This window comes from Cibotium barometz, chromosome 21 (genome assembly GCF_041138505.1).
Source record: "Cibotium barometz isolate CiBa-2024 chromosome 21, ASM4113850v1, whole genome shotgun sequence".
NCBI classification, from domain to species: domain Eukaryota; kingdom Viridiplantae; phylum Streptophyta; class Polypodiopsida; order Cyatheales; family Cibotiaceae; genus Cibotium; species Cibotium barometz.
The window spans coordinates 21,564,588-21,586,052 of record NC_141066.1 but is presented as its reverse complement, the minus strand read 5'-3'; the positions used below and the strand labels follow the sequence as shown (position 1 = coordinate 21,586,052).

General features: G+C 43.3%; 1 protein-coding gene across 1 annotated transcript in view; it reads left to right on the top strand.

The window, feature by feature from the left end:
• Positions 1-21,465, top strand: part of LOC147626953 (alpha-1,6-mannosyl-glycoprotein 2-beta-N-acetylglucosaminyltransferase) — a 174,361-nt gene that overhangs the window by 76,947 nt on the left and 75,949 nt on the right. The window contains exons 5-11 of the mRNA XM_086815509.1: positions 13,508-13,609; positions 13,752-13,860; positions 14,196-14,393; positions 14,587-14,755; positions 14,902-14,983; positions 15,271-15,364; positions 15,619-15,715. Coding sequence (XP_086671635.1) covers positions 13,508-13,609; positions 13,752-13,860; positions 14,196-14,393; positions 14,587-14,755; positions 14,902-14,983; positions 15,271-15,364; positions 15,619-15,715 — 851 coding nt within the window. The remainder of the gene's footprint in view (positions 1-13,507; positions 13,610-13,751; positions 13,861-14,195; positions 14,394-14,586; positions 14,756-14,901; positions 14,984-15,270; positions 15,365-15,618; positions 15,716-21,465) is intronic.

The following is a 21,465-nucleotide window of genomic DNA, read 5'->3' as shown; positions in this document are numbered from 1 at the left end:
GAACATAAGGCCGACTAGGATCAGGTAATGCTAAGATAGGTGCTTCCTTGACTTTATCTTTCAAAAGTCTGAAGGCCATATCCAAATTGTTATTCCAAGTGATAGGCTAATTTGACTTACGTCCACAACCTTTCAACAATAAGTCGGTCATCGGTAGTGTGAGCTGAGAGTACTCCCACACAGATTTCCAAAGAAAAACAACAAAACCGAGAAAAAAACGAAGTTGTTTCACTATTTGTGGTATAGGCCAGTCCAGAACCTTCTGAACTCGGTCATAGTCAATGCTCAATCCATCTCTAGTGATCTTGTGTCCCAAGTAAATGATGTCTGTCATTAAAAACTCACATTTACTTAACTTAGCATATAGTCGATTCTGTCTTAAAATAGATAGGACAATCGTGAGGTGTCTAACATGATCCTCAAGAGTACGACTATATATCAAAATATCATCCTGGAACACCACCACAAATTTCCCCAAATGTTCACGAAAAAGATTGTTCATCATTTGCTGGAAAGTGGCTGGAGCATTGGTTAACCCAAAAGGTAATATGAGAAACTCGTAATGGCCATACCTAGTCCGAAAGGCAGTTCTTTCGACATGCCTTTCATGAATACGTATCTGGTGATAGCCAATACGTAAATCTATCTTCGTGAAATATTTCGTTCCTGCTAACCGGTCAATCAGGTCATCTGATCTAGGGAGAGGATAACGGTTCTTAATGGTCAGCTGGTTCAATCTCTTGTAATCTATACACATTCTGCAAGTGTTGTCCTTCTTTCTCCTAAGCAACACAGGTGCACCCCAAGGTGATTTACATGGACGGATCTGGCCCATCCTCAAATAATCTTCGAGTTGTTTAGCCAACTCATGTTCCTCAGCTTGGCTCATCCTGTAAGATGGAATACTGACAGGATGAGCACCATGGATCAAGTCAATACGATGATCTACGGCCCGTTCAGGTGGTAAACCCGATGGCAGTTCCTTAGGAAATACATCTTGAAACGAATCAAGTATCTTCTGTAATTCTTTGCTTTCGAACACACTTCATTCATTTACATCCATGGAAGGGATGAGAAAGGAAGAAAGTGGAATCAATACACAATGGAAAGCGGTATACAAAGAAGAATCCATTATATTTCCAAAATCAACTGTATTTACAAGAGGTCCCTAAGAGGGATGAATACAATCACCTAGAATACTATACTGGATGTCCCTATGCTGAAAAGAAAAAATATGACTAGACCAATCTATCTGGACTTGAAGAGTCTTAAACCACTCAATCCTTAATAACAAGTCTACATTTTCTAGGTGCATAACATAGCATTCCAGAGTATCTTTGTAGTCCTGAATCTTGATTGGAAGCATCTCCACCTTTCGATCCCATACTTGCCTTCCCGCAGGTAGGCGTTCCTCATAGGTATAATCGCTGGGTGTCGTATCAAGACTCAATTTCTGCACAGGTTTGTAGTTAACAAAGTTGTGTGAGCTGCCAGGGTCTAGAAGAATGTGAATTTTATGGCCATTCACTTCTCCATAAACTCGGAGAAGATCATGCTAGCCAAATACTTTAGAGTTGAACAGACAATCAGAACAAGTACTAGGGCGAGATAGTACAGTAACTGACGTACCTGTCAAAGACAACTGGTTAGCTGCCTTTGGCTTGGGTCCTGCGTTGGTCTTTGCATCCTTTTGCTTTGGGCACTCGTTATGCATGTGTCCTTTTTCTTCGTAGATAAAACAACGTCCCTCCTTCTTGAGCTTTAAAGCTCTAAGGAGTCGTTTCTTCTTCGCTAGTGTCGAATTGGAATTTTTCGAAGGTTGGTCCGAAGACTTTTCTTCAGTCGTGTTAGCCATAGGTGTAGAGAACTTTCTTTTATGCTTGTTCCCCTGCTCGGTAACGGGTTTGAACTTGGAAGAGACCATTGTATCATCATAGATACGAGCTGAATGAATGGCCTCGTCCAATGTTTTGCATTTGTTTTTTTAACTTGTAAACGATATGAGTCTGGTAAACCAGCTACGAAGAACCCCAAAAGAGTAGTGGGATCCATCTTTGTAGCTTTCATCTGCAAGTCCCTAAACTTTTGGAGGTAGACCTCATAAGTGAGGTGCTGCGAGGTCATGGTCAAAGCTGAAAACCGGGCAACAACATCATAATCATCCTCTTTCTTGAGGAATTCCTTCTTGAAGACGTCTTCGAATTGTGCCCAAGTTGTTGGCTTAGGGTTGAGTTCCTTCCACCAAAGCAAAGCTTTGCCGGAGAGGAAACCTGCTGCTAACTGGATCTTTTTTCCATCATCATATGGATGAGACTGAAAATGGTGTTGGAAATAAGTGCACACTAGGTGTACTATTTCTCTAGTCTAGTTTCAGTTGAGTCGTGTCTTGAGTCTAGTGCCATGTGGCACCTCTACATTTATCCCATAAGTGAGTCTACTCAATCTTGTACTTCTCACCTATAAATTGTAGGTGTCACATCAATAATCAATCAAGCTTGTGTCTTGTCTACACTCATCTCAAGGTAACCCTTGGTCTTTCAGTCTTGTTATCATTTCATTTCTAGTTTATTGCTTTCATATTTTCTACATGGTATCAGAGCAAGGTTTGCTCCTCTAGTCTTGCCACTACCCTGCTGCTGCCCGCCATTCTCCCGGAGCTGCTCCCATTTCTGCCCCGCCATTTGCTGCGCAAGCCTCTACATCTGCTGCCCCCCCCTTTCTATACCTCTTCATCAAGATTGGACCTGCGCAGCTGCTCTGGAAGACGCCGTTCTGCTGCCTATCTGCGCAGATTTCTGTCCGCCATCTTCTGCGCTGTATCTGCCCCGACATCTGCTCCTGCTCCTGGCCCCCGTGCTGCTCCTAAAATTCTGCGCCACCTTCTTCAACAGGCTGCACTTCTCCAGGAGCTGCCCGAGGTTCTGCAACAAATTCTCCACCTCTGCTCGCTCTCCGGTCTCTCTAGGTATCGTGGCCCTGTACTACATATCTCTCTATTTGCAAAAATCTCTGTTCGCAGCTCTCTCTCTCTCGGGTTACCCCTGAAAGGGTGGAAGACCTGAGGGAAAAACCAAAGTGGATTATCCTTTGTATGCTTCAATATTTTCAGTTCTATTTTTTTTCAAAATTAATTCAAAACTGAACTCTATCTTGTAAAGGGAATAGACACTGCCCTTGCATCATTAGCAAGAGGTAAGACCTTCCCACATGGCATCTTCTACCCATTCTCTCATGTCTGTCGACAAATTCAATGGGTCTAACTTTCATACTTGGCAAATCAAAATCAAGTGCCATCTTATGAAAGAAGGCCTGTGGGATGTTGTTCATCATGCTACTCCCGAAGATTCCGACATTGAGCAAGTTATCACTTATGCTCCCACTGCCAAGAATGACAAAGCCTATGCTATCATCTTGCTCGGTCTTGTAGATGATTACATTCATCACATCTCCGACATACAGTCTGCTTCTCGAGCATGGATCACTTTGGATACCCTTTTTGGACCCCGCTCTAAAAACTCTAAGATTGCACTTATGATCTCATTCTTTGATCTATATATGCAGGAGGGAGCTACTATAGCCTCTCATGTCAATTATTTTCGCAGTCTTATGGTTCAGCTTGCATCAGTGAAGTCCCCCATCTCCGAAGATATTGCTATTGCTGTGCTTCTCAAAAGCTTACCTGACACCTATGCTACTCTTGTCACTACCTTCAAGTATCACAATAATCCTACTCTTGAAGGTATCATCAATGCTCTCCAAGAAGAGGAAAGAACAAAACAACAAAAGGTAACTGACACTGCATTTTTAGCAAAGAAAGGAGGTTCTAAGGTAAGAAAGCCTTGCACCCATTGTGGAAAAACTGATCATATGGAGAAGGACTGCTTCAAGGCTCATCCATGCACCATTTGTGGCCGTGATAATCACCGGGAGAAGGACTGCTACTCTAAAACCTCTACATCAGCCCCTGCATCTACCTCAGCCCATGTTGCTGCAGCATCTACATCAGCAGATCTTGCTGTTCATTCCTCACATGATGAGGAATGGGCTTTCTGATTACTTCACCTTTCTTGTCTACCACTTTGACCACCGATGATGTAGGTCAAGGGGTTCTAGTGTCTTACTCATTATGCTTTTTGACCTCTCTCTTGTCCCTACCCAAGAGGCAGAGATTGCCCTTGAGGAGGGGATGTCTTAAGGTCCATCTGTTTGTCTACAGTCAGTCTTCTGTCTATCTAGTCTTGTCTGTCTGTCTATCTGTTGTCTGTCTATCTGTCTATCAATCTGACTGTGTCTTGTTTTAGATCCATCTTGTCCCTACCCTTGTGGACCCATATGAGGATATCACTTGAGGAGGGGTGTCTCAGGATCTTTTGTCTCTCATGTCTTGTCTCTCAGTCTATCAGTCTTTATGTCTGTCTTCTAGTCTTGTCCATCTTGTCTCCTAGCTTGTCTCTCAATCCTTGTCTAGTCTCTCTGTCTTGGTCTTATCTTTTGTCATGTCATAGTCTTGTCTTTTTGTCTTCCTCCTAGTGTCCACTTAAGGAGGGTGTTGGAAATAAGTGCACACTAGGTGTACTATTTCTCTAGTCTAGTTTTAGTTGAGTCTTTGTGTCTTGAGTCTAGTGCCATGTGGCACCTCTACATTTATCCCATAAGTGAGTCTACTCAATCTTGTACTTCTCACCTATAAATTGTAGGTGTCACATCAATAAGCAATCAAGCTTGTGTCTTGTCTACACTCATCTCAAGGTAACCCTTGGTCTTTCAGTCTTGTTATCATTTCATTTCTAGTTTATTGCTTTCATATTTTCTATAAATGGACCTGCCACTTATGTAGCCAAGTGTCCACGATCTCCTTGGTACGCTGCTTTTGCTCGCCCCCGAACGGTTCCGGAGTAATGTTGGGGCCTAAAGCAGAGGCCAAGGTATCCATACGCGAAAGAGTAGAGGGGGTAGTGGTCAAAAGAGAGATGGAGTTCTGCAAGGCTTGCATCTGGGCGGCAATTTGTGCTTGACGTTCCGAAGAAGAAGCTTCGATAGCTACTTTGAACTCTTGGAAATTTGATTTTGACTTGTAATCGTCAAAAAGATCGGCATCGAGAAAATTCGATCTTTGCACAATAAAAGTGCAAGGGAACTTGAGAGCTTGAGAGCTTGAAAACTTGAGAGATGTGTGGCAAGAAGCCACTTAAGGGGTTTATATAACTATCCCCAAAAGCTACTTGAGCTTTTGCTTTTGTGTTTTTTTAAATATATATATATATATATATGGATATATATATTTTGTTTTCTTAAAAAAAAAAACAACACCTTGAAACGTTGGAGGGGGCTTTTAAACCTTTAAAAAAAGAAAATTTAATCTCAAAAAAATACAAAAGCGCCGAATGCTTTTGTGTTTTTTTTTTCTCCTTCCCTCCTGGATTAGCGTCGCCGGCCTGTCTGCAGTCATCACCTACGTTGCTGCCGTCGCCGACTGTACTGCCGGTGCTTTCGCTTTAGCTTGCGCTTGCGCCAGTCTCGCGTAGGCCTGGCCACAAACCGATGTAGGCCTAGGCGCCTGTCTGCATGGCCTAGGCGCCTGCTTGCGTAGGCCTAGGCGCCTGCGCTAGCCTGCGTAGGCCTGGCTGCCTGGCTGCGTAGGTCTAGGCGCCTGCCAGCCTGGCCGGCTGCCTACACGCCTTTGCTTGGCCGCCTGCGTAGGCCTGGCCGGCTGTCGCTGGCCGCCTACGTGGGCATGGCTGCCTACACGCCTTTGCCTACACGTTCGAGTAGCCCATGACCAGCACGAGCATGCGACCCAGCCTAGCCAATCCATCACTTCTCTCGCTCTCTCTCTCTTTCGCGTTCAACCAAAAGCAAACGAACATGTTTCTTTTTTCTGTTTTCTCTCACCTGAAACTGTTTATGCAGTTCAAAACCATCTTTCCTCTTCTTTGTAAAGCAAACAACCGTTTCTAGACCACAATCGCTATCATCACGGATTCTTATGATGAAAAAACAACATACAGAATCTGAAAAACAGCAGTATGCACAGAAAAAACAGCAAGCTTTTTTGAACACATACCTTTCTTCGACCTCATCTTCTCTACCTACCGACTGGCTCGTTCCCGAGGCACGCTCTGATACCACTGTCAGATCCCCACCGGATCTCCTCGTGATCGCTCCTGGTACGAGACTCGAATCGTACAAACAAACAAACAAACAACAAGGGGGTGCAGGCTTGACTCACCTCCCAACCATGACAGCCGTGGGCAAGCCCACAGTCTTGGCTGTCCCCACCGAGCCACGAGCTGAGCTAACTAGGTTGACGTACCGACCAATCTCCTCCTCTCGACGTCCCATACCGCCACGAAGCTACCCTCGCGGGCCTCGAGATTGCTGCCGGCGTCGGCTATGTAAAACAGGTGCACGTCTGCACTAGATCCAGGCTCCAAGACCATAGAGCTCTCACAAATCATGCGAGACTCTATATGACTAATGACTAACCTTGGCCACCCTTTTATAGGCTCTTGGCCGGTCATCGGGCGTCCACACTTGGGTGCCCGCCCGTCCATACTTGGGTGCCTGCCCGTTAGTCTATCCCTAACTTCGCTCGCCAATCAACCTGCCTAGCTCCAAGCTTCCCCAAACCTCGAAGCTAGTCTTGTGTGCGTGTAGCACACGGTAGATACACACTGTGCACATGACAAATCTGAAAAAACAGCAGTATGCATAAACAAAACAGCAAGCTTCTTGAACACATACCTATGTTCGACCTCATCTTCTCTACCTACTGACTTGCTCGTTCACGAGGCACGCTCTGATACCACTGTCAATACCCCAAAGGATCTCCTCGTAGAACGTTTCTGATACGAGACTCGAAACCTGCAAACAAACCAAACAAACAAGAAGGGGATGCAGGCCTGACTCACCTCCCAACCACGACAGCTGTGGGCAAGCCCACAGACTTGGCTATCCCCACCGAGCCACGAGCTGAGCTAACTAGATGGACGTACCGACCAATCTCTACCTCGTGACGTCCCATACTGCCACAAAGCTACCCTCGCGGGCCTCGAGATTGCTGCCGGCCTTGGCTACATGAAGCAGGTGCACGTCTGCACTAGATCCAGGCTCCAAACCATAGAGCTCTCACAAATCATGCGAGACTCTATATATGACTAATGACTAACCTTGGCCACCCTTTGATAGGCTCTTGGCCGGTCATCGGGCGTCCACACTTGGGCACCCGCCCGTCCATACTTGGGTGCCCGCTTGTTCGTCTATCCCCAACTCAGCTCGCCAATCAGCCTGCCTAGCTCCAAGCTTCCCCAAACCTCGAAGCTAGTCTTGTGTGCGTGTAGCACATGGTAGATACACACTGTGCACATGACGGGGGGGGGGGGGGGGGGGGGGGGGGGGGTCGCGCTACGGCTCGTACATTATGCCTCAATATCCTTGCGCATAGTAGGCCAAAGGAAATACCTCTCAATAAATTGAGTGGTTGGCAAAATTCCTCTATGCCGTGCATGAGGTGGTGCATGAGACTCATGTAAAACTTTCTGCTTGAAGTCTTTGGTAACACATAATATGTTAGCATACATGAGATATCCATCTTTACATACATATGACATATGTGCTGTCCTGGACTGCAAATCAGTCCATAAAGATGAAAAATCAGCATCCGTAGCATAAGCATTACACATCATAGTCAAATCCTCATGTGATGCGACTGAAATAGCAGTGACATATGGCTTTCATGAGAGCGCATCGGCAACTACATTCTTCTTTCCAGAGGTATGAATGATTTGGAAATGAAACATGGAAAAGTTTGCCATCCGCATGTGCTTCTCGGAAAACTTTGTTTGAGTAAGAAAGAATCTCAAACTTTGATGATCAGTCTTTATTGTAAATTCAGCTCGTAATAGATAGTGTTTCCACACCTTAAGAGCATGAATTACAGCCATGAGTTCCTGCTCATAAACACCCATATGCTTCTCGGCACCTTGCATACGCCTGCTCTCATAGGCTACTGCATGTCCCTCTTGATTGAGGACAGCTCCAATACATTCTCCCAATGCATCACATTGAATTGAGAAAGGCTTATGTAGATCAGGCACAATAAGCACGGGTCCTATTGCAATGGCATTCTTGAGTGCTATAAAAGCATTGGACTTTGCTTCTTCCCAAATGAATGTTGCCTTCTTTTTAGTTAAGGTATGCAAGGACGATGCCTTATGAGCAAAATGCTTTATGAATCTCCTGTAATATGAGCATAAGCCAAGAAAACTTCGTACTTCATGTACATTCTTGGGTTGGGGCCAATTTATTACAGCCTGAACTTTCTCTGGATCCATTCGTACTCCATCTTTAGAAACAATATGACCCAAGTAATGGATCTCAGAAAGGAAAAAATCACTGTTCTTAGCATTTATGAAGAGTTGGTGTTTTGTTAATTCTTCAAACACAATGGTCAGATGTTTCATATGCTCTTGCTCATTTCGAGAGAACACCAAAATATCATAAAAAATGTGCCAGTAAATCTGGCACATTTTTAATGATATTTTGGTAAGACCAAAAGACATGACCAACTACTCATAAAGCCCAAATGAAGTGTGACATGTGAGGGATTGATCGTAGTAATCACAACCTTAGGCTAACTAAACTTCACTTAATGATGCTTAAGAGATGGACAATTAATGTCAATGCAATGCAATGCAGCTATATTAGATGAATGGGTTACAATAAGATCTAAATAGATCTATGATGTTGTCCTAGATGAAGATCCTTCTTGGGATGAGAGGGATAGGCTGAATGCTGATGATGAGGACTGTTCCTTGCTCCAATGCTGAGGTCCACCCTTTGATGCCGGCTTCCCTCTATGTAGGAGGTAGGAATGATGAACTATGTGCTGAATATGCTGGCTATACTGCTGATCTGCTTCTCCCTTGCTCCATGGATGAGAGACACTGAGGAGAGATGAGACAATGGACTGGATATGCTGCGCTTCTATATATATGGTGTGCTGCTGCTGGTCGGGTACCTATACTCCAGTCGGCCAGCCTTCTGTACCTTCACGACTTGCTATAAATGCTATGAACTGCTAGGTGTCCTATCGGAGCCGGGGCTGACTCTCAGCATGCTGCCTCAACGCTACATCCTTGTGTCGTCTGAGCTCCATCAAGTACATGCCCAAGTACCTTTGATCCTCAAACTGTATCACCCGTGTGAGTGGTCCGAATCCCCCTCGGAAGAGGTAGTGGAATCTCCCTCGTATCTCATAGTAAGCCGGGCAACTAAGCATATAACGGGCCTCATCCTCTATTGCTCCTGTGATGCATACTGTGCATGTCCTCTCCTCATGTGGGATATCCTCAGCTCTGCCAGTCTCTACTCTGAGGCGGTGGGAGGATACCCTGAGCTGGCTGATCGTGATATGCATGGCATGTGACGTGTATCTGAATGTATCCCAGGATCTCATAGAATCTGTCCTCGGAGAGTGTCAAGAAGTGATCTCTGTAGAACTCACACTTCTTACCAATCTCTGACGGAGACACCAATGTTTGGTGTATGTGTAGCCCGAGTAGCTCTAACCGGATGATCTGGTTGATCTCCTGACGTGAGAGATCAAGGTATGGGGAATCCAAGCTATATTGAAACGGGGGGGACGGTCCATCTGTATGCCATGTGCATGAAACCACTCGACTACCTCAAAGTACCATGCATGTGTCGGTAATGGTGGTGGCCGTGTCGTTGAGGAGGAGGGCAGTCCAGCTCGTCTCAATCGCTCCCTCTCCCTCTTGCCGTGAAAGAAAGAGAGAGAGAGAGAGAGGGAATCCCTTTTGATTTAGTCCATCGGGTGCAGGGAAGAGTGAGAGGCCAGCCACCTTCGCTTCCCCATGTCGTCTATCATGCTGGAGAAGGGGCATGTTACACGTGGCCAACCATACTTTATTATTATTGTACTTTTGAAACGAGCCTTCATAAATGATACAAGTCCTTTAATACAATTGACTTAAAAGTTGGGGTGCCCATTGGGGTGTTCACACCCATTTTTAATGTGGGTGTGAACACTCCACCTTATAAAACATAACTAAGCCTTAGACATTGTTTTTTGGGCCTTTTGACGGCCAGATTTGGTACCTGCAAAAAACCAATAGTAAATCAACAAGCAAAGGCATCTGCATAGTGTCGTAGCCAGTAGTTCTGGGCGTCCCCAGCGCGCTGAGACCGAACATAGGCAAGCATGCAGGACACGGAAACAAGTAGTAAATCTTTTATCTTTGCACATACATTAAATGAGGTGCATATGCAAATATATATTGGAAATCCCCCGTTCTCAAGCCATGTATCTCACTTAGGGGTCTAGTCATACTAGATGACCCCAAGCTCCAGTGTTCCTAGTCTTACTGGTCACACCTTAAGGCCTACTAGTCACACTAGCACTGCCAGATGAGCTACTGATCATATAAGCAAATCTCTCATCCCTCTGGAAAAATCAGTCCATGACATAGGACTACTGATCATATCAACAAAGCCCAAATATTGGACATCATCAGGGTGATTCACCAATCAAATTGGTGTCCAAAGGCATAGAAAGATCCGGTAAGAACCTATCTTTGCATTTATTTGAGGATACCTTGTTGTTCGTGGAGCCAATGGTGACACAAAGTACCACCTCAAATCTCAACACTCCAAGACTTGTCTCCAGCACTTTCCAACAGAATCGACCACCAGAGCCGATCAGCCCCCTCTGAAAAACTGAGGTAGATTGGGGCTAGGCAGTAGCAAACAGGCCCAATAAAACTCACTAGAAACACCCAGCCGAAAGGTAGGGAAGATGAGGAAGAGGGAGGGCTGTCAAAGCCGCTTGTCAGGCAGCACCACATGCGAAGAAAACCAAACTCCACTGCTGTTTTTGCAGAAAATAAAAAACACAGCCTCCCAAAAAACACGAGGAGGAGGAGGGAGGGGGTCGCTTGTGAAGCTGCCGGGACCTAGAGCAATGATACCAGGTTAGAGTGCACAATCGGAATCATGATCATGAAAAGAGAGAGAGAGAGAGAGAGATTCCGAATAGGCCGGATAACCCAGAACATTCAGTTTTCTTTCATTTTTTCAGGTGGACAGGTTTGTGGCATATCTGGTTAACTAGAAATGCCTTCATATTTGATGCAAAAGTGGGTATTACACCTCACATAGGTCGTATAAAAGGGCTACTATTGTGGCAAGTCTCTTCCTTGCGGTCAATTGATTTGGTGGAGAATGACATGGCTATATATTGGATGAGGGTACTCCGAGCTACACCTGTGGTTCGGTGTAATTAGTGAGGAAAAGCTAGTACATTACATGGTGGCCATGTGGCCATTTGTAAAGTAATTTTTGATAATATATCTTCTATTAAGAAAAAAGAGAGAGGAGGTTTATGATGGACAATACTCGCCACAAGAGAGGCATTAGCAATATGCGTTGGACAATGGATGATTACAACAAGAGGGGGAGGGGGCCCTATATACGGTAACCATAAAGAGATTTACAATGGGAAATACTTGCCAGAAGATAGGCGTTAGCAATATGTGCTAGACAATGGATGATTGCAACAAAATGGGAGAGGGGGCCCTATATGGGGTAGCCATAAAGCACCACAAGCTACATGAAGCCTTTTATGTTGATGCATGTACTTCTTGTTAGATACACCCAAAACAAAGGAGATCACAAGGGGGCAGGGATATGATTCCCGCACAATGCATGAGAATTTTAAAAACATGCTCTTGGATCTCTTACATTGATATGAAGGAAACATGGTTTGACTCTTGTCCATGATATGGCTTACTGAGAAGTTTCAATTGGGCCATTGTTATTGTAGACCCAAGGATCAAGATTATAGTTTATGTTACTTCTCCAGTTATGGTCGAAGCTTTCAAAGTTGAGGATAACTATTAAGAAGCATGGGGGAGACGTCACGAGTTTGTGTTTGCCATTTGTGGACGGGCTTTGGAGGGCACCGTGATGCCCAAGAGTTGTAACTTGTTCCTGAGTCTACTTGACACAATGTGCAAAATTTGGGAATGGGGAATTATCCAATACAAAGGTATGGGTATCATGAAGCCTTCTAAAGGTGCTCGAAGCAGGTTTCTTGACGAGAAGATCCACTTGTGAGGCTTTGTCTGCATAGGAAACAACTCCGGGGAGGACATGCATGTGAACAAAGGCTTCATAAGGGCATTCCTTTGGCTTCATTTGCACTCGTTGAAAAGGGTGGATGCATTATTGAATGGGCGCTCCGTGTTTTAAAAGGAATCACACTCACTTATAACGGATGGACAAGGTATAACTTGGGCACCCTGTTTTTAACGAGTTTCACGCTCATAGGACGTCTTTGTATATTACACACATACATACACACACGCGCGCGCACACAACATATGTATATATATATAATATTATATATATATATATATATATATATATATATATATATATATATATATATATATGTATGTATATATGTACACCATTTGTGATGTTTGGGAATGGATAGGAGCCCAGTTGTACTTGCATATCAAATATTGTATCTTGATAATTTGGCCAGTTATCTAGTGTGGAAGAAGAGAAGCCCCCAAAGCTTATCCAGTTTTAAATATTCCTTGATACTCCAAGAGGGGATCGACCCATTGTGGGCCCAGTAGTGTGTGATTATGCAAATCTCTTTCCAAGTATTGTGGACTTAGTTGTGGCAATCAAAGAAGTGTTTTATCACATTAATAGTGTTGTTTGCAAGCCCCTTGCTTCGGTTACATTGGTATCAGAGCAAGGCGTCCTTCCTTTATAAGGAAGAAGGTCCTCCTAGCTGGGGCTCAGGAGTTCCCAGGAGGCAGCTATAGCTATATCCCATTGGTGTGTATTTCTGATGTGTCACCAGAATGTTTAAATTTCGCTATTCGCGAGAGAATCCCTACAGGATAGATGACGTTGATTGAGTGACACTTCACCAGGGATTTGAGGCCCAAATTAAGGGGTCCCTTCCAGACAAAGACAGACAGCCTGATTTGGATGACATACTTTTATCTCATGTCCCATCCTTGATATTCAGAGGAACTTATTGGTGACGCTCATGACTCGAGAATATATGGTTATATATTGGAGTTACCTCTCACTCATGCACAGTGCACACACTCTAGGCTCTCTGTCCATTTGTAATTTATTTCACCCCTATCCTGGACACACAATAAAAATAGTCTGCTTTGTATCTTATTTATCTAGTTCAGTTATTTGTAGATGTTGTGTGGTCTTTTTGTCACATGAAACTGTGCATGTATTTTGATGGACTACCATTGACCATCATGATCTCATGTTGATAAAGTCTTCTTTAATTTTCTTTTTCCTCTTCTCCCAGGGTTGTTCAAGCATGTGTGTGCTCTCTCTCTAACATCTACACCACCTCAAAGTTGTTGGTGTATAAAAATGATCAAGCAAGTCAATTTGGTATCGTTGTTTTGCTGATTATGTGCTCAACTTCTACGCTGTGCAGGGAGACAATGGCCTTGTGGATCTCTGTTTATGTTCCTCCTTCACAACCACCTGGAGTTTATACTGGCGAAATCAGCATCAATGCATTCAAGACTGATGCAAAGTAATACTCTAGCTTGCAATTACCTTCTAGAGGTCAGTTTATTTGGAATAGGTTGAATCCTTCTAGTGCTTCAGTGGGTCTTAACTCAGACATTCAGAAGCAGGTGGGTCTTTCTTATCATGAGTGGATCCCTTTGTTGCAGCCCTGCACAGTTGAATGCAAGTGCTAGCGATAGAGAAGATATGAAGAACGCTCTGCAGAATCTCCTGGGTAGAGTTGAGGCCCTCGAGGGCAAGTCTATGGCAGAAATGGTAAGTCTAGCTGCTAAACACAGCATCCCATCCATCAGCATGCATCATAGTTGTACCCTGACGTTTGTGAGCTGGGCCTTTGTTCTCCTTCAAGAGCACTCATGGTATCATAGAGTCCAGACACTGCACCTCATTTTTACTGGTGGATCAAGATTGCATTGATTTGTTTGTGTGTGTTGGTGTAAGAGTTGTATTGTCATGTGTGTTTTGGCCCCCATTTACAATACTCTAGCTGGTACAAACTGTAACTGGGCGGGTATGATCGATGTTTCTCAACATCCCTCTTTTTTTTTGGGTTTAATTTTAATAGAAGATGTTATGGCAACGTCTTGCAGGTAGAAGGAGTTCAAGTCATAAGGGCAGGATTAGAGCAGCTGCAGGAGCTTCCTTTGTTATCAAGCGGGCAACTAGAGTATGGAAACATGGATATCGATGAAGATACTGCCCTGTCTTTTGCTGTACGTGTGAAAATAAGTGTGACAGTTTGGGACTTTATTTTGCCGATAACACCGTCCTTGCCGGCTGTATTTGGTGTATCCTTCTGCGCAACCACCCCCCCCCCCCCCCCCCCCCCCCACACACACACACACACACAAAACCACCTGGGGGGGGGGGGGGGGGTGGGGGGGGGTGGGGGGGGAAAGAGAAGAAAAACCTCCTCTTTTTTTTTTGCTGGTTGATTATCAACTTTTGTGATTATTTATATTTTTCTTAACTTAGAATCAGGTATCAGAGACGGTGATAGAAGATCGCTTTGGTTTGGATCATGGAAGTTCTGCCTGGTACAATGCTTTAGACATGCATCATCAGTGGCTTCTAAACTATAGAATTAGTCCTTACTTTTGCAGATGGGGGGACAACATGCGAGTCTTGACATACACCTGCCCATGGCCTGGTAATTTTTGTGTGTAGGCATCTTTTACCAGTGGGAAAATTACTGGCCTTGTCACCATAAAAGGCTATGTTTTACTGGCCTTGCCAGCATAAAAGGTTATGTTTTACGCCTCTATTTTTGCATCCTTATGAAAATGTTGACTACAGCTGATCATCCTAAAGCGGAGGAGTATTATTCGGATCCGAGACTGGCTGTCTATGCTGTTTCTTATACTCCGGCTTTGTCAAGGTGAGATCTGTAGTACGCTTTTTAACTTTTTTCATGCGGGTTGCCTTCCTCTTTTTTGATCAGAATCAAGTTTGTCTTGAGTACTTCCACACCTTAGGGATGCTAATATTTGTCATGCATAGCAAATAGTTTAGGGTAAAGCTAGCTTACTGTACTGTTAAGCTAGCTTTATAGTAGTGTAAAGCTACCAATACAATCTCACCTGAGCTACAGTGAAGGCAAGAAAAAGATATCGATTCAAGATCACATAATTTTACTTAACAATTCTGCATAAATGGATGTTGTAGTTCCAGTGCTTCTAAGGATGTATTGAGAAAGGAGTTGGAGGTTCTGCGAACAAAGCCTCATTGGAAGAAAGCATACTTTTACCTGTGGGATGAGGTATTGCCATTTTTTTTTCCCTGTTTGGGGCAATGTTACTTATATTGCATTCACTGGCAAAGTGCCGTTTGTTGAGTCACTGGGTGAATTTTTAAATGTGCTATCTTTAGACGTGAAATATGCTAAGCGCATGGCCATACACAAGTACGCAAGTGTGTGTTGTACATACGCTTTGCAACTGCAAGTGTAGTAGTCAAGTTATTCAGAATTTTACATGCCTTGTAGTTTGATTGCATGCTCTTATTGGAATTCAGCCCTTAAGTTTGGAGCATTATGATATGATCCGTGCCATGTCAGAGGAGATAAGGTCTACAGCCCCAGATGCTAGAGTTTTGACAACGTACTATTGTGGTAAGCATATTTACATATCAGTAATGGCTGTGGGTCAATGATTAAATCATGTTAAGATGATGAATTCTGATGATTTTCATTGTTGGAGCCCAGGGTTTCCTCTTATGCTACTAGAAGAGTTGCTGGTTTTTTAGAGTATAGTCAAGATAATAGCTCTACTGAGTGATCTTTTGCGTGGAAATGCTGAGTATTGAAAAAATAAAATAAAATCATAAAATCTCCCAAGAGTAGATCCTTCTGGAGTCGCAAGTTTTTTTAGTACCTTGATCTTCCTGCCCAAAAGTGTTACAACTTGTGGTCACAAAGTGGCCACAATACCAACGGGAGCTTGCGGGGATTTGAGCTCGGTACCTAATCCCTCCATCTCCCCTCCCCCCCCCCTCCCCTTCAGCACACTGCCACTGCCGTACGCTCTCTATACGGCCAACAGCACCTGTGCTATGCCCACACACACATCTATGCAAAAAAGCACTTGCCTAGTATCAAAAAAGCATCTGTATACACCCACCTCTGCACAGCCTTGCATGGTTTCTCCTAGTCCTTGGACGATTTGTATATACAGATTTCAAGCATACACAACTAGCATACATGCTTTTTTTTGGGCTTTTTTTTTAAAAACATTTTTTTTGGTGCGCGTGTTGCGTTTTTTTTTCTTTTTTTCTTTTTTTTTTTTTCAGAAAGAGACTTCTATTAAGTATGAGAAAAACATACAAAAATCACAGCTATAAGCTGGAAAAGAATAGAATCACCCCAATATGTAAGGTGATTTTTACCACAACGGTGTCCAGATTTTTGGGTCTCAGTGCATTAGTACTGTATGGGGTGATATCATCCATACTCTTATGGCTACTTGGGCTTGCATTCAGGAGCCCTCTCGTTCTGCAAAGGCGAAGCGCGTGATATTTATGCGGGAGTGGGACCATGGCACCTTCTTTTCCTCTAGTACCACAGGTCTTACATGGCATCATGATGCTCCTCAGTGGTTGAAATCACCTTACATATTGGGGTGATTCTATTCTATTTTCCGGCTTATAGCTGTGATTGTTGTATGTTTTTCTCATACTTAATAGAAGTCTCTTTCTGAAAAAATAAAATAAAATAAAATAAAATCTGGACACCCTCAACAGCCTCCATGCATCTAGCTCTCCAGATCTGCCATGCTGTAATACTGGCAACAATCTCCCAACTGGTGTCAATCCTCTGTCTGGGGGGTGTATAATCAGAGTGAGGAACATCCTGCAATAAACCATGCTGGGCAATACCTCTACGAATGAAAATAGCAGAATCCGTACCACTGCCCTATAAAAAAGCTGCGGACTGGACTGGGAGAGCCAAGCAATTGTCCCCTAAGTCACATGCATGGCTCGACCACTCAATTTGCCCATAAGTTGGGCTACAGAACCCCAAATCTGCTGTGCATTGCTGCATCCCCATAAACAATGTTGTACAGTCTCAGAATTTGCTGCACACCTAGGACAAGAAGGTGGTACACCGAAAACCGATCTCCATTGATTGGTGGGGAGACCACCATGTAAGAATAACCAAAAGAAATGAGAGATCTGGCTCCTTCTGTATGAGTGCCAAAGTCTATGCCAATTTCTACGCTCTATCACTGGAGAAATATCATAGCTCTCCCAATGAGGCCTAAGAGTAGGGATCCTATGCATCTGACAATCTGTATTTTGATGCTTTGGTGACAACAACCTTGCATGGTTGCTCCCAGTCCTTAGGTGACACCCATACGGCACGCTGCTGCCGCCATACACTCTCTATACAGCCAACAGCACCTAGGCTATGCCCACACACACTTTATGCAAAAAAAGCACCTGCCTAGTATCAAAAAAGCATCTGTATAAACCCACCTCTGCACAGCCTTGCATGCTTGCTCCTAGTCCTTGGGCGATTTGTATATACAGATTTCAAGCATACACAACTAGCATGTATGGACACACAAGCATATACACGTGTCTTACAGAAAAGCAAAACACATACATTACCAAACTTCACTTCTCTCTTCGATTATACTTATGAACTCTTTCTACCTCCCCTAGATGACTTCAAGGCTTTTTCCACCCTCTTCACCATTCCAGCCTCGCTCAGAGAGCGGCTAGCCAGAGAGGGAGATCTCCCTTTCTTATGTTTTTTGGTTTTAAGCTCTGTTGTGAGCATTCTTTGTACTAGATTAGCTATTTTGTAGGGTTGTAGTCCACATCACGCAGGCCTTTTCTTTTGACTAAACATAGACTTCTTGAGCTTATAGGAACGTGTGTAGGTAGGCTGTGATAGAAATTGTGTGTGAGAGAGAGGTTGTTCCTCAATGAAAAGATATGAAGTGTTATCCCAAAGATGAAGTCGTTAACTCTAATAAGCTGTTACATTGTTGCGTATACGGCCATAGCCAAGGAGGGTTCCGAGCTCTTGGTCACCACCCAACCATAGAGGAATGTGGATAAGTGTCCACACTACTGGGCTTATATAGTGGCCTGCTTGCCTACACTGGCCCTGCTGCCCATGGTCCTCCAACCCGGGCGCCTCACCCTTGAACCCCGGACACACTCGCTATACGCACTCTGGTGTATGGACTTCGTGTTCGGTCGAGCTCTGTCGCGGTTTATGGGTGACTCACACATGCCGTTAAGGCTACGTGACATAATCTCCCCCCTTCTGAAGAGTTTTCGTCCGTGAAAATAAACTGGGGAAAGTTGTTGTTAAGCATATATAGTTGTTCTCACTTGGGACCTTTTCTAATCTATTCACTCAACTATCGATACACAGTAAACCTTGTTTTCTGATCTCTCAACTAGGACTTCAAGGCAAACTGCGTGTCCTGGTTTTTGCATGCCACTAGCACAAGTTAGATGTACTTGAGATTTTTCCAGGAACTCGAGTTTGTAGATTATGCTACCAACCATTTGTAAGCTACGCTACTAAATATTTGTAGACTACGCTACCATGCTACGCTACCAACTTGTTGACTCTTCTTCTTGCATAGCTCTACAGCCGTAGGAGATCTAGACTAAGGTCCATAAAACAACTTAAATGAAGCAAATCTAGTCATGAACAACAAAAAACAGATTCCAAAGGTGAGGTGAGAGGTACTCCTTTTCACTAGATTATTCATCCATGCACAAGCATATGTTCTAGAACCTCGTTGGGTTTTCAGTTTGACCACCATCAATCTACGGATGGTTGACCTCACTCTTAGAGTGATATTTGACCTTTGAAGATTTTCCTTCAAAGATGACTATCAAACTTTCTATCTCTATGTCACTATATCTGCGGAAAGGCCATATAGTTTGTAGAGATGCTTGATAAAGAGTCTTTCAAACTTAGACGTTTTCACATCCTATTAGTTGGTCAAATGTTGACCTTTTTGCTTTTCCCTTAAAGAAGAGTTTTCGTCCGTGAAAACGGTTTAGAAAGTTGTAAACAAGTGTTTGTGTGTAAACCATATGGTCATCTACGCCTGTAACTTCCCTAAGTACTACGACAAGGAAAGCAAGACACACAGCACATATTTTCCTTAAGTACTATGACCAAGGAAACATCAAATATTTGTGTTTCATCTTGAACCCCAAACCATAGTTGCCACTTGCAACTATTTAAGATTGCAATAAAACACAAATTGTTACTGAGGCATCAAATAACATCATGCCTTTAGTATATGCTAGAAGTTTTGAAATCTTGAAGAACTTCATAATGAATGTACTCCGACATTCAAGGAATTCCTTTGAATGTTCTACGATATCAAAGATGCTTTTCTCTTGTGGTTAGAAACCACATAGACTTTAATTCAACAAATTTGTGCAACTGTTACAAGTCTTTAGGAAAGCTACACTTTCCTCTCTCCAAAAGTTCTTTCGCTCTTTCAGAAACAGTTTACACATCTTGCAATGAAGATGATTTTCACATAAACAGCATCTGTGTGAAGTATAGTGTCTATGCACTACTAGAAAATCAAGCGACGTGCACCAATGAGAGATACATGCCTATCCACATGTCTACTCTTGCAACCACTTTGGTTGCTTGGCAATACATATCTATGTCTCTACGGCCAACCATGTCTCTACGGATATGTTTATGGGCTATCTATGGTCACATCCAAAAGCTAATAGCACTATCTAGATACGCCTTTACAAGTGTGGTCTGACTGGATCGCAAACCATTTCAATTATGAGAAATGATTTACTATAAAGCAATAAATGAGAAATTCTTTATTGCTTACTCAGTCTATATATACATATGCTGCGATATGTGGATTAGGTATGCCTCCAACACACCTTACACTGATAGACAAACAAAATCAATCTCTGTACTTTGAGACTGCTTTGACATGAATACCATGACATCCAATTTGTGTTCAATACCAATATAAAGTCTTGCGTATAACAAATCTTTGTTGTCTCCCCATGACGGTGGCAATGCACTACTTACTCGTAGGTGGCAATATACCACCCAAATGTAACCGATGACAATAAAAAATAATGGGTTCTTGTATGCACTTCATAAATATAGTACAAAACACAAATGTATATAAATTTTCTTTTTCCTAGTGAAGTAAAGAGGAACAACGTTCACTTTACCCTGTTTATCAAAACACCAAATCTCTCTCAATTTGGTCGACTAACTCCGTACTTTCTATTAGTAACTTCGTACTCATGGATGTCGAAATATCCAAAAGAGCTCTCTTACAAGACGGCTGAGTCAATTACTACGAACTGCTCACCTCAATTGAAGTAAAATCTTTGGCACTACGTGTTACATTATTGGCCCTCTATGTTCTATTGGGGACGTCCGTCCGACCATTGTGCCATGCTTGCAATTAGTATCATGAGTGATATCATAATAAATACTACATTGTAAGATGCGATTGGCATATGCTTTACGGGTTTATGCTATGTATGCTGTGATTGGGTGATGCCATGTGTACGCATGCTAGTGTTGTTGATATTGGTGTTTGATTGCCTTGCCAAACTATACAAGCTTTAATCCTTTGATTTTCTTCTTTCCACCTTATACAAAGCCTTTGCCCTTCATGTAATGCTTTTGTCCAATTTCTTCATCAAGTCTTGAGATTTATGCCTTCTCTCTGAGTGTGGTTGGCTCTGATACCATTGTCAGGATCTTTGCCACACAAGAGAATCAAAGTACCACAAGTACTCGCATAAATGAAGAATTAGTAATCAACTCCATACAAATAAAAGATTCAAACGTATTAAGCATGGATATGAAAATAAACATGAGATATAACCATAGACTTGAAAACAAAACTTAGACGACATCACCATCAACAAAGGGTTGGGTTCAATCTCCCCCTCATGCGTACTGGCTCAAACCACGACATGAGTATTTTAATCATGTATTACCAAAATAGCCCTTGAGCCAACGTGAAGCTTGCCAAAAATAGGGCTCTTTACTTTTTACAAAAATGACCAATCCTTCTAGAGGATGTGCACACACATCTAGTGTGTACCAAAAATAATAGTGAAGCTCTAGTTCACACGTAATACACCCGTGCACATCGGTGTACATAAATATTCGAGTACAAATAAATGGCACGCGGCCAACCAAAAATAATGAAGTACAACTCATAAATGTCGAGGCGATGTAAACGCCCATGCACATGACAAAACCCGCGCGACACCTTGTTCAGTTACCCTCACGCGTGCAACATCTTATTCGGTGACCCTTGCACACGCATGCCTGTGCGACACCTCATTCGGTGACCCGCGCACAAGTACGGCGTCTCA